This window comes from Tursiops truncatus, chromosome X (assembly GCF_011762595.2).
Source record: "Tursiops truncatus isolate mTurTru1 chromosome X, mTurTru1.mat.Y, whole genome shotgun sequence".
In the NCBI taxonomy this organism is placed as follows: domain Eukaryota; kingdom Metazoa; phylum Chordata; class Mammalia; order Artiodactyla; family Delphinidae; genus Tursiops; species Tursiops truncatus.
This window is the reverse complement of record NC_047055.1, coordinates 27,756,046-27,769,894: the sequence shown is the minus strand read 5'-3', so window position 1 is coordinate 27,769,894 and position 13,849 is coordinate 27,756,046. Positions and strand designations below refer to the sequence as shown.

The 13,849-nt window shown below is 37.9% G+C and overlaps 1 protein-coding gene across 4 annotated transcripts in view; it reads right to left on the bottom strand.

Annotated features, from left to right (window-relative positions):
• Positions 1 to 338: 338 nt before the first annotated feature.
• The window catches only part of LAMP2 (lysosomal associated membrane protein 2), a 32,677-nt gene continuing 19,166 nt past the window's right edge, over positions 339 to 13,849 (bottom strand). For 3 of the 4 annotated variants that reach the window (XM_019949454.2, XM_073798987.1, XM_073798986.1), the window contains exons 7-9: positions 10,994 to 11,057; positions 10,407 to 10,571; positions 339 to 858 (exon numbers count right to left, since the gene is read on the bottom strand). In XM_019949454.2, coding sequence (XP_019805013.1) covers positions 719 to 858; positions 10,407 to 10,571; positions 10,994 to 11,057 — 369 coding nt within the window. In that variant the 3' untranslated portion in view covers positions 339 to 718. Of the gene's footprint in view, positions 859 to 5,648; positions 8,067 to 10,406; positions 10,572 to 10,993; positions 11,058 to 13,849 lie in introns of those variants that run through there. The other variant, XM_073798985.1, reaches the window with a different exon arrangement.

The window sequence follows — 13,849 nt, the reverse complement described above, 5'->3', positions numbered from 1 at the left end:
TGGTTAAATATGCTTGAATCCTTTCTGTCTATTATTGCTGAAAAAGAAACAGTTTTTTGAAAACTCTAATTCTGAAGCCAGTTGAAGCTCTGCTGCAGCCTCTTGGGTCTGTTTTTTACCTAGGGAAAAATCACAAGCCAAAGATACTGACTTCATCTTCAAAGAAAGTCACATAACCTAAAAAATGCTGATGGTCCTGAGGACATTCAACTGAAAACCAAGTTTAAGCATCTGATGGGCATTTATGCCACATCAACATTTATTTAATGAACTATATGCAAAGGCACTGCGATGAGCTTAAATCAGGATAATTCTTATATACTGAAACAGAACACCGGTAGTGAAACAATATTTATTAATTCCATTAGGAGACAACTACATATTTTATCTTCATAATGGCCATGTTAATAAGTTTAAGGCATCTTGGGTTAGAATCAAAATTTGGCCAAGGCTTCTTAAGATAGACCTTAAAACACTGCACACCGATGTTCTTTTCAACAAGTTTGTCTTCAGGACCAGTAAATACAACATTTAAAAAAAAATTATGCTGTTCTATTAACAGTTTTTATTAATAAAGAATTATCTCAAAATGCTGGGACTGATTTAAGAATTAAAGTTTCAATATATCAATCTTAAAGAACAAAGTATTTCAAAACTGAAAGGGAAGAAAATCTTGTTATGTGCATGTATTTTTATATAATCAATCAGACTGCAGGTTCTAAAATTGCTCATATCCAGCATGATGGCGCTTGAGACCAATAAAGTAAGCCAGCAACACTAGAATAAGCACTCCTGCCAAGGCTGCTCCCACCGCTATGGGCACAAGGAAGTTGTCGTCATCTGCACTGCAGTCTTGAGCTAGATGTGGAGAAAGCACAATTGAGAACAGAAACAGTGACAAAATTTCAGATCTGTACATTTTAAGTTAAAATGACAGTACTTCCCAACACACATATTTTTTTTTTACACCAAGGCAACAAGTCATTGGAATTCATTACCAGCAAATGAGATGTTCCACAAAAGTGATTTTCCAAATAACCAAATCATATACTTTTAAGTACCCCCAAAAATGCAGTCATTTTGGATGAAAGATATATAAAATGATCACATACTTCACAGATTTTTCAAATGGAAGATAATGGATAAATATAATTAGCCTTTCCTTGATGATCAGGCTGTGAGCTTTCAGAGGCAAATTGTTATGATGTTGAAGAAGCACAGTGCCTGGAACACTGCAGATTGGGAAGTATTAATGAAATGAACCAAATGAACAACTACATAAAGCAGATGTAAGAACTCAATGCATAGGAATATGGGGCCATTTAGTAGTAAGAAAAAGTATAAACTGGCCCTGATTGCATAACTGTTTGCCTCAAGATTTCAGTCTGGTGTAGGAGTCAGATAAGAAAATCAGCGGTTATAATTTCAAAATGTGCTGTAATAGGGGCAGGGAACACACAGTGTCATCGAAATATTTCAGAGGCACACTCAACTCAGCCTTGTTACACAAGACACAGTTTGAAAGAGGTGACACCAGAGCTGAATTTTTAAGAATGAGTAGGAATTAACCATGCAGGTAATGGGTGAAGGGTGTTCCAGGTATAGAAAGCACAGACAAAACTATGGAGGGTAAGAAAACAGCACTTCGGGTGAAATGCAAGCAGGTTGGCATAGCTAGAACAATGGATTAAGAGGTACTCTTGGGGCTTCCCTGGTGGCGCAGTGGTTGAGAGTCCGCCTGCCGATGTAGGGGACACGGGTTCGTGCCCCGGTCCGGGAAGATCCCATATGCCGCAGAGCGGCTGGGCCCGTGAGCCATGGCCGCCGAGCCTGCGCGTCCAGAGCCTGTGCTCCGCAATGGGAGAGGCCACAACAGTGAGAGGCCCACGTACCGCAAAAAGAAAAAAATAAATAAATAAAAGAGGTACTCTTGGAAAAGAGGTGGAAAACGGTACTAGGATCAGCTCACAAAGGCACCGTATGCTCTAGGTAGTTTGGCCTTATACTGATGGCCCCCCCAAAAAAAATTTCTGCAGAATTTTAAGCAGGATATTTTTTTCAGAAGTTATGGCAGATGGAAGACTGGAGGTATTAAGTTAGGAAGCAACTCTACTGCTAGAAGTCAGATGACGAATAATATGGTCCTGAACTTGGTTAATGAAGTGCAGATGCAGAAGGGATGGACTAGAGATCCAATTAGAAGACAGAACTGACCAAACAGATGTAGGAGGAGACAATATTGTAGAATGGCTTCCAATCCCTTGATTATGTAGACACTGGTGCCATTCATAGTGATAGGGAATACAGGGGGAATATATGCATTTCAGTTTTATTTGTAGTTATTTTTGTGTGGGTTTTTTTAAATTTAATTTTTAAAATTTGCATGTCAGGGGAGGGTGGAGAGGGATATGTGGAAGAGGAAGACATTCCATTTTAGATCTGCTGAGTTTAAGATACCTACGTCCTAACCAAGTGGTTGACGTGCTAGTTCAAACCAGGGACAAAGATATTTCTCAGCAAGGGCAGATAAGAGTAATAAGAGGATCAGAGATAAAACCCTTGGGAACACCAATATGTGAAGAATCAAGGAGCAGGAAAAAGTAGGAAAGGCAGGTAGAAAATGGTGCCACAGAAGCCAAGGAAGGAAACAGTTTCAATTATCATGGGAGAACAGTGTAAAATATTAGAGACGCCTGAGAAATGTCCACTGGATGTAGCAATACGGAGGGTGGGGGCTAGGAGTCAAATTGTTGCAGGTTTAGGAGTGAATGGGAAATGATTGACTGGTTAGGAGATCAAGAACTTGGGATGGGGAACACACAGTACTCGTTATGAGACGTTTAGAAGAAAGGTAGGTAGGTAGAAGGGGGACACAGGGTCAAGAAAGGATACCTTCAGGGTGGAAGAGACTTGTGGTTACAGGATGTGGGAAAGAGCCATGAGCGTTTTACAGGTTGAAGACGATGGTACAAAGTCTCCTGGGAGGCAGGGGAAATGGGATTCCAGAAGCACTGACCAGAAGAAAACCTACTGAGACTGGAGAAGAAAGGGATAGTGCAGATGGAGATATGTTTGCAGAGAGAGGAGGTGGCTAGCGTGTTGAACCACCGCTTCTATTTTCCATTTCCTTGCCTCTTATTGCCCTAGTTCTCCTCCTAGCTTGCAATTTACCAGGGATTGATAAATCAGATAATTAAACTTATTAGAACTGTGCCGAAAATAAAAATGAATAGCTGCAAGGCACATCTGATTGTGTTTGCATGTAAGAAATGTGCCAGCCTTTTGCTAGTCTCTGGGGCAATAACTGGGAACAGGATGCAATCCTAGAGTTTATGGACTTTATGACATCAATTTTGGCTGCCAGCTCAATGATCTTTTTTACTTGCTTCTTGGTTTTGTTAAAAATCCAGATAGCTGAGGTTGCCAGATGTGACTTGTGAATATATGGTGTTAAGAGCACCCAGTTAGCTCCTCCCCTTCAATTTCCCAAATTACCACCCAGCATATAAACTATTAGGTGACATGACCATAAAGTATTATGTCTTGGATTTAATATAACTTGGTTTTTAAAAAATTCATTAGATTAATTTCTTATTCTGGCAACGAATTCATAGTCCTCTTTCCCAAATTGGGTATTTGACCTAGTACTGAAACGACTTTCATAAATACTGCCAATAAGGCTTTCTTAAGGCTTTCATGCAAGACAAATATTCCCAGAGTAGATCAAAAAGGCAATTCTGCTAATACAAAGATCTTTCTAGATGCTGTCATTTACTTAAAATGCTCTCAGTATGTGAAGTATTAATTTATAATAATTGATTTTTATGAATTCGGCCTTTAAAAATTCTTTAGGTAATGAAAGAAATTTTGGTAAAACAGTAATTTTAATAAAATCACATCCAAGAAAAGAAAACCTCATTCTATAAGTCATTTTGACCTGATCTATTTGCCTAATGTACACTTGAGACCTTTCTGGGGAAAGGAAAAGTGTATTTGTAGAAGAGTTTAATAGTCACGGAAGCAATGAAGATTTTTAAAGATAAAGTTTCATTGACCATTGAAATTTCAATGGAAAGGTTCGTGTAGATTTTTTAAATGCTGTTAATCTTCAATTTTCTGTTAGTTCAGAAATTTTTCAAATCCAGTTTTCAGTGTGAGGGCTGAAAAGCCAAGATGTACATTTATAATAAAGTATAAAACAAACACCTCTTCAAAACCAATGTGTCAAAAATTCTCTTTGGAAGAATCAGCATTTAGAAGCACATCCTTATGTGACATCTTATCTATTATATACCTTTTAGATCTATAGTCAAACTGTTTGAAATATATTACATGAATCTGAAAAGAAACTTGAAGCTACTCTATACTAGTTTCAAAAATAAGATATGGTAATTATTGATGCAGAAAGTTATATACCAGGGTAAAAGATCAGGAGATAGGTAGGAGAGAGCTGAGCCCAAGACAATGTAACATTATCTATCTAAATAAACAGAGATAAAAGGCTATAATCCTAAAAATATCTGAGTCTCATAATAATTCCTCCTAAAAAAACGCAAGAAACTTCAGATGGTGTGTTTTATACTGTATGTAAATATGTTCTTGATGCCTAAGATGTAGCTTCTAATCAGGTTCCTTCTAAAAATACTCAAATGTATATTTTTCTTCATTGAAATGAAAAACTATCACTCAAAAAAATAAGAGTAACAGGACTTAACAGCCCTCAGTCCCCAGATGAAAAAACGAGAGAGACCCCAGTTGAGTAGCTTGACCAAGTCACATGGTAGCTAGTAGAGCTGGGAGCTCTGATGAGTAACTGGCAGTCACGTGGCTTAACTGGGTAATCCAGAGGAAAGCGACTAGCCAGGCTGCTAAATTTGTGTGTGTGATATACTAAGGTGGACTGGGAAGCTATCTGGAAATTGGAAGGTTCAAGAATTTTAAGGTGATCTGAGAGAAAGATTAGGGCTTCCCTGGTGGCGCAGTGGTTGAGGGTCCGCCCGCCGATGCAGGGGACACGGGTTCGTGCCCCGGTCCGGGAAGATCCCACATGCCGCGGAGCGGCTGCGCCCATGAGCCGTGGCCGCTGAGCCTGCGCATCCGGAGCCTGTGCTCCGCAATGGGAGAGGCCACAACAGTGAGAGGCCCGCGTACCACCAAAAAAAAAAAAAAATTACACACAATCCTATTTTGGCTCGGATCAATAGGTCAGTTTGTGTGGCTGACCTAGTACAGATACTAAATATCAGCCTCAATTTAGGACCTGAGAAAAGTGTACAGAGATATTCTGTCACTTTTACTATGAAATAAATATTCTAGATCACTGGTTTCCTAATTGCCTAAACATTAGATTCAGCTGGGGAGTTTACACACACACACACACACACACACACACACACACACACACACACACACACACAAGTGCGCGCCACACACGTCTCATCCCAGACCTGATTCTTACTCTGTAGCCACTCCAACATCAGTAGGGACCTATGTATGGGACCACTCTTCCAGACAGCAATACACAGAACATTCTGGAAATAATTAATTCTACTTCTAAGCATTTCTTAAGTTTTTCCTTTTGGAAGAAATTGCCATTATGTAGTATACAAAATCTAGACTTTAGCCAATGGGAAAGAAATGTGAGCAAATTTCCTTAAGAAATAAAAGAATCTTTATTGTTTGTTTTAGAAGCAATATGTTGAGCAAATGGACAGGCAAATATCTGAAGAGAAATACCATACATCAACTAGTGGTTTAAACATCTGAGGAAAAAACATGGAAAGTATTTACATGGACCAGTTTCTTTATACAAATGCTAACCCATGAAAAACACCCAGAAACCAAATAGAGTGTTAGATCATCAAGGTGTAAATCCGTTAAAGCAAAACTACAAAAGGTACAAAGAACACATGGCTATAGGAAATGATAGTGTGAATGACAGCATATAAACTGGCCCATGTAAAATACAAAAATATTCAATTAGGTCAGATTTTCTATAAAACAGTACTAATTAGAGGTATTTTAATATAAATCAGATATATAATCTAAAGGTAGAAACTTTTAGAAACATTAACAGCATTAAGCCAGTGTGCCACCCACTTGTGCTTCCAATTTTTATTTTTTAAAAAAGCTGCTTTGTTTTGACTCATGAGAAATATCTAAGGCTCACATTCTTGCAAGCATTATCCATTCTGACAACGTTAACAATCTTACACTAAAACACTATTTAAATAAAAATTTTTTTAAAAAAATCAGATTTATATTTAGCCTTTAAAAAGTGCCTTAAGCTGGCAATGCAGCTCAATGTAGCTTTTAGAGAGGGGCTTAGTCAGGAATCTTATTCTGAGCCAGTAAGATTTTCAGGCTACTCTAAACAGAGAGCAAATTTAGGTGGGAGAAAATATTTATCATGCCAATATAACTCGAAAGGTAGTTATAGACATACACATGCTAACATGCAATTGCCTCTGCGTGTGTGTCACTAGACTACCAAATTTATTCAACGCAAACAACATTTTGGAACCCAGATATCTCATTTTCTAGTGAATGGGAGGCACACATAATCTCCCATCCCCCCAAACACGGAACCTGCCATATATTGCTGCATGTTAACAATTTTTTAATATTTGCTCAGCCATCTCAATACCAAAAAAAAAAGGAAGAAAGACAAAAGCAGCAAGAAATACTTGATGTGCTAACTATCAAGCAGAAATGTTTTGCTTTCTCATATAAACATTAGGTGGTGCAGGTTAAATGGACAATTGGTGCAACTCCCCAGAGCACAGAGCTGAACACAAAATACATGAATTAATGATGATGCTACCATAATGAAAAATAATAATGTAAGTTTTGATTAGCACAGAACTATTTAAATGTGAAAGCCAAATTAGTAAATGTTGTAGCAATCAACACAAGCTGGAAACAAAGAACAGCTTTTTCATGAACAAAGAGAAGGCCAAGACTTTTGGGTTAGGTGCAAGTTCTTTATCTAGGTTCTAGGACATACTGGCATTTCTTCTTTAAGGAAAAGAAAAGAAGAGAATAAAACAAACCATCACCAACAAGGATACTAGAAAGCTAAAGAGAAATCTACATTAATTTTAGCACTGCATGTAGAAGCCAATTTACGGGTACAAGGGACTAACACCCCAAATTGGCACTGCCTAGCAATTATCTCTAAAACATCTAGAAAATGGATTGAAATGCCCAGTTGGAATAGTCTTGTGTCTTACAATTTAAAAGACGGAAATATCCAGTTTTTTTCTTAAAAAGATTAAACAATAAGATTAACATCTATTCCAAAATTTTAAAGCTTTTGTATCTTTTGTCACTACAGCCACATTAAATACAAATGGATTCAAAAGGCATTAGAAAAGCATGCATTGCTAAGAACATAATAATACTAGACCCTGTTCAAATCTATTGGCATATCTCTCATAGTCAAATACACAGCAATGCCAAAGCAGCTAAGTTAACCTGCAAACAAAATCACCAAAAAATGCAAAGGAGCAAGTACAAATCCACCGTAGAATGTGTTGTCTCAAATCGACTACATGTGGAGGTGCGGTTAACCCTTTCCTAAGCTGTATATTTCTAGTCAGAATGTTTAAAGTGAGAACAATGCAATACTAATTCAAGACAATAAAATAGAATCTATAATCCACGTGATTTTGCACATGTTTTTTGTTGTAGAAATAACTTTTAAATTCCTTAGTTGGGAAAACCAAAATCATGTGACTAATTTATAGTTTATAGTTTTAGGGGTATTTTTATCTATTTAAGTTCAAAATCCTCTGTACCACCTGTTGTTAAGATCAGAACTGCAACTATATATACCTTAAATCGAATAGTATTGCATGTTGGATCTTGGATCTTGTACTTGCTTTATTGTTTTGTAACAGAGTCACATGTGGATTAGTGTTACAGAGTCTGATATCCAGCATAACTTTTTCTTCTGCCAATTAGGTAAGCAATCACTATAACGATAATCAAGCCTGAAAGACCAGCACCAACTATAATTGGTATTAGAATGGTGTCATCATCCAGCGAACACTCTTGGGCTGTAGGTGAGAAAAAGTGTGTAACAAATAATGAGTATAATAAAAAAAATGATGTCCAAAAGTAAAAGATGTTGATATTCAAAATTCAGAAATGCTCTTATAAGATCAACTTAAAGTAATTAAGACAGGTATATTTTAGTGATAAAGCTACATAAAATTATGCAGTATCCTAGAATTAAAATCCTAAACCTTATTTGTCCTTTCATTCATGTATGTGTATATATATAGATATATATGAATATACACTCGTTTATATCTGAGTAAAACACATACATGTGTCTGTATTTCTTTGTATATATTCCAAGTGCTTTCCAAAATAGGAGTATTACTTTATCAGAAATGAAGAGAGCTAATCTAGCCACATAGCTACATAGCAGGATTAGACTCTTGGTGGTAGAGTGAATGTCTTTTGGGAAACTCGGAGCAGATCAGGAAGGTTTAACTGTGGGATTAAAACAGCCATGCTGGCTCTGGAATCCTTTAGAGCAAAGATCGGGCAAACTATAGCCCGTGAGCCAAATCTGGCCCAAGGGCTAAAAATGCCTTTTGAACATTTCTAAATGATTGGAAAAAAAAACAAAAGATGATGATTTTGTGATTCATGAGAATTATATGAAATTCAAGTTTCAGTATCCACAAGTAAAGCTTTACTGGAACACAGCCTCACTCATTTGTTTATTGCCTGTGGCTGTTTTCATGCTACAACAGCAGAGCTGAATAATTGTGACAGAGACCACATGGCCTCCAAACCCTAACACTTACTGTCTGAGCCTTTACAGAAAAAGTTTGCAGATTCCCGACTTCAAGTATATGCTTTTAGTGGCTGCAAAAGTCAAGAAACTGGGACCTCTTACTAATTTGAGTGTGTTTACCACATTTATCAATCTGGTCAGGGCTGGCAGCCCACAGGGGCTATTTTCCCCATTTCTAGACAGTAGTCTGATCCAGTAAAATCCAATCAACACTCTTACCTTACTGAAAGTCTATTTCCTCTCCTAAACAGTGAATTATTACCAGTGTGTTGTATTTATAGGTACCCACAGTCAAGAACCTAGCTCCACAAATAGATTACGCATTCATTATCAGTACTAAATGTTGTATACTCCTTTGGGTGACATTTCTAATTCTATGTACATAAAAACCAAAGTTTCAAATTAGAGAAAAACCACAGCTCATGTCTATTACAGCTGACTAGACAAACAGGCTTGAGCGGATTTTACACTGCAAATGATTTTAAGTTCTAAACACAAATTTGGACCTAAAATTAAGGTAATAATGTAGGGGAGATCAATAAAGACTCAAAAGTAAAACTATTAAAGGATCAAAATAATTGAAGTTTGTAAGCAAAACTGACAAACGGGGAAATGAATTCTTGAAAGTACTTTTAAATTGTGATTAACCCTTCTAATCACAAGAATGGTAGGGTGAAGAGCCCAATTTATTCTGGCCTAACCAAGTCAGGCTAGGTGTTCAGCACTAGTGCAAAACTGCTGAGCAGCTCACAGCACATTCACTTTAAACACAGCTTCCACATTTCCTTCTAAACCATAGAATTAATTGTTAAAAAGGATGTGGATGACTGGGATGGCTCTGCTGGGCAGAACTGTGATCCACAAACCGTCAATTTTAAGTAATTGGTTTTAAAGGACAAGTCAATTAAGGAATTTTATGTACTTTTTCCTCTTCAAGCAAATTTTAATCTTGTAATGCCAAATGCATCTTTCATATTCATATAAACACACTGCAATAAGCCCTTCACAAAGCTTTCACTAAAAATCTGATAAATACCACCATTAGCCCTGAGTAGACCTTCAAAAAGCCTCATTCACACTGGCACATGCTTTTAAAACTCTCCAGATCTTTCTGGCTGGCCAAAACATAGGTCATGATATCTGAGGCTTCCCTACTGCAATCTTTTGTCTTAACAAAATGAGACCAAACTGCTTTAATTCTGGTATGAAAATGTTTCCAGCGAGAAGATGGCCCCAAGAAGGCAGAGCAAGATGCTCAAAAACTGCTGCTCCCAAGTGCCACCCTTCCCACAAACTACAACCCATGGAGAAATGTCTACACCTTAAGTAAAGCTCACTTAAATCTCCTCAGTTTTAGCTTTAAAAACTTTGTTGCAAATGGTTTTGAGATCACAAAACAAATCTAATTTGAGCAAAATGATGAGCTAAATATAGTTACACAACTTGCTCAAGGCTATGAGAACTCTACAACAGAGTCTAGAGGTGAATTCATATTCCTGTATTTCAGTGCTTATATTCCCATGACTCAAAGGAAAAGCCACCCAGCAGTCAACCTAAGACCATAAATTATTAATAAAACTTGCTTGATTCTTACCTGTAGAATACTTTCCTTCCATCACATTGAAAGGCTGAACCCTTAGATCAAAGGTATTTATCTGAAATGCTCCAGACACTGAAACAGTCTGCTCTTTGTTGCACATATAAGAACTTCCCAGGGGGGCATCCCAGTAGCTGAGATTGTTATTTGCAATGCTAAAAACTTTAAGGGGAAAAAAAAAACATGTTAGTAACTTCTTATCCCATCAACAACAACAACAACAAAAAAATGGGACAGTCCCCAGGATTTTTCTGTGAAATATGGGGGCTTAGGGTACAGGGTCTGCCCACAAAAAGCCATTCTTAAGATCACTAGGTTCCGTATCTTTCTATAGATGTTTCTACAGTCTAAAACTCACTCACATCGTTAACTATTATCTACCATGCTTTGAAAATATGGGATACTGCAAAAGATAGAACACTCTAGTTCTAAGTTACTGATTTTAAGTTATGGTCAAAGTACAATTTTGACATAGAATCTTCTGGTCCATTAAATAAGGCACTATTTGGTAACAAGATAATTACAGTTTCTATTCTTTCAGTGTAACCCATACTCTTTTTCCCAGAGGCCAATGTTTTGCTTACCAGAGCCGTTAACCAAATACATGCTGACATTCACCTCCTTTAGATAGAATCGGTTTTCATTTTTCTGTGTGAAAAAGAGCTTCCAGTTAATCAATGCATCACAACTGTCTACAGGTACAGTTAATGTCTACAGAAAGAAAGCAATCTAATACTATTACCCAGAAGATAAAACCATGGATTAGACCTGGACCAGTAGAATAAACTGCAACTAAGTAAAGGGACTCAAAATGTGACAGAAACCCTTTCCCTCTTCATTTTGTTTCCAACTTTTGGACCAGAGGTGTGCTCATATGGTTCTTAGACACTCAGCAATTCACTCCCTCCATTCCATTCTTTCTATCACTTTCTGAGCCCTCACCACCTCTAGCCTGGATCACAACAGCCTCTTAACGGGGCTCCTTGCCTTTCAGCCTCTCCAGCTCTAACCTTTCCTTCGCTGCTATTTTCTTTCTGAAGCACTCATCTGATTAGCCAGTCATTCTAATTATTTCAGTGCTTTTAGTATGTACAAGGTAACATATCTAAGTGTTCCAGGGAGCCATCAAAATGGACCAGATATGGTTCCTGCCCCCACCGCGTTTGCAATCTGCCAGGTAAGAGAAGATAGATATAAATAAATAACCATATTACAAAAAAGTGATACGTTATGAAAATTAAAAGACGAGACGTTACTTCCAACTAAGGGAGGAGCAAAGATAACACAAGCTTAGGGGTGGGCCATTTGAATTGGGTAGGATTCAATTAGGAAATAAGCAGAAATGAGTATTCGAGAAAGCAACCACATGAGTAAAGGTAGTCAGAAAATGAGCATAATCACAAGCACACGAGCATTTGAGAACTTACAAAGTGACAAGCGCTGTTCTTAAAACTTTACATATGAGGCTTCACGGAATGGAAGAATTACAACACCCCATTTTGTAATTGAATTATGGAGGGTGTTGAGTAACTTCCACAAGGCTACACGGTAGTCGGTGAGCTGGGATTTGGCACCAGGAAGTCTGGCTGCAGAGCCTGGGATGTGCACAGGGAACATGTGCACAGGGAAGCATGAGATTCATATAAAGGGAAAGAAGGAATCATAAAGCTGGATATGCAGGTTACATTGCATGGCAGGGAGGGGAGGCGTGAACTACCCTGGCATGGAATTTAGATGTTTTCTTGTCGGCAAAACAGAACCACTGCAGGTTTCTGAGGAAGAGCTGAGCTTCAGGAAGATCAAGCTGATGCCAAAGTACATTGGGGGAGGGGAGGAAGAGATGGGACTAGTTAGGAGGCTGTGTGAAACATCCAGGTAAGAAGTAATGCAGGCCTGAATCAGTAGGGAATGAAAACCAGGGGGCAGACTAAGAGAATTTCAGGAGGAAGCATAAAGAGGACCTGAACAACCTTATCGCATCTCTCCTTGGCTTGGCATTCAAGGCTCTCTAAAATTAGTCCCATGTACTCTTCCAAACTTATCATTCACTAAACATGCTACATGTCTCATTCTCCACCTGGTCTTGATTGTGTTCCTTTATCCAGGGGTAGCTTGTACTTTTTCACTTACTCCCCACCTTCTCCCCCATGTGTACAAATCTGACCCATCCTTGAAGGTCCAGCTTAAATGCCATCTTCTCTGTTAAACCCTCCTGACTCTACCCTAGCTAGAATTAATGGCTCATTCTTCTACACTCTTATAGCACTTTGTATCTTCCTCTGGTCTAGCACTCATCCCACAGCACTCTACTTGCCCAAAGAATCAATTCCAAAAGCCAGCATGACATTCAAGGCCTTCCATAAAAATGGTAATTATTAGTACATTGCTATCTTTACCACTAATCCATGGGCATCTGAAGAATACAGGCCTTCCTCTTTGTATCCCACCATAACATCCTGCATATACACCAAATTCAATAAATTATCCTTAGAAGTAAGTGTCATGATAGGATTGAAGGTGAGATGGGCCCCACTGAACTCTGGTGACACTGCAGACGTTTCTTGATTTTTCAAAGTACCTATATCATGGTTAAAATGTCACTATTTTGAATTACATTTTAGAATAGTCTGCTGGGCAATTAAATATTGTAATCATTAAATATTACATGTTTCCCCATGAGAGTCAGAAGAAACCATGTTCCTGTTAGGATCTTACCTCAGCTAGAAAGATCAAGCTCAATCACTCAAAAGGGGGTGAATCTAAAATATTACTTTCTTCATTCTTATTGACTATAATATAATCTCTGTGAGGTAACTTGGGAAGCCTGCTCTTATCACACTGAAGATGACAAGCTTAACTAGACATTCTTAATAGTAATTCACTGGTCATATATGTACTACAACGGAGTAATTATTTGAATGCTGTAAAGGAGAAGGTTTTTATAAACCTTTCTAAAATATAATCCTCAGTTACTCAGCATGTATTCCATAGAGAAAAGAGGCTTCAGACTCAAAATACCAAGTTCAGACACAAAACAAAGACATGCCTAACTTTTCATATATCAGACGTTGAGACTATTTCCCCATCCCTAGATAAGAGTAATCCGATTTGAAAGCAGAACTGTTTTTTAGGCCCTTATACAATAACTTTGGTGGTCCAACATTTTCCCTCATTGATAGCCTCTCTTCCCCATTCCAATCTGCTGTAACATGTGTACATACACATACACACACATACACACACACACACTTTGAAAAATTATGGGGTAACAACTGCTTCTGAGAAGGTGGAAATAAAGGTCCCCAATGATCAATTTACGCTACCTAGAAGCAGAACATGCATGGAAACTTCTGCTTAGGGTTCAGCCCTTGATGCGATCATGAACAACAAAAACCTGAATGCTGCCATTATAAACTATCCTGACGTAATGCACGTAAAGT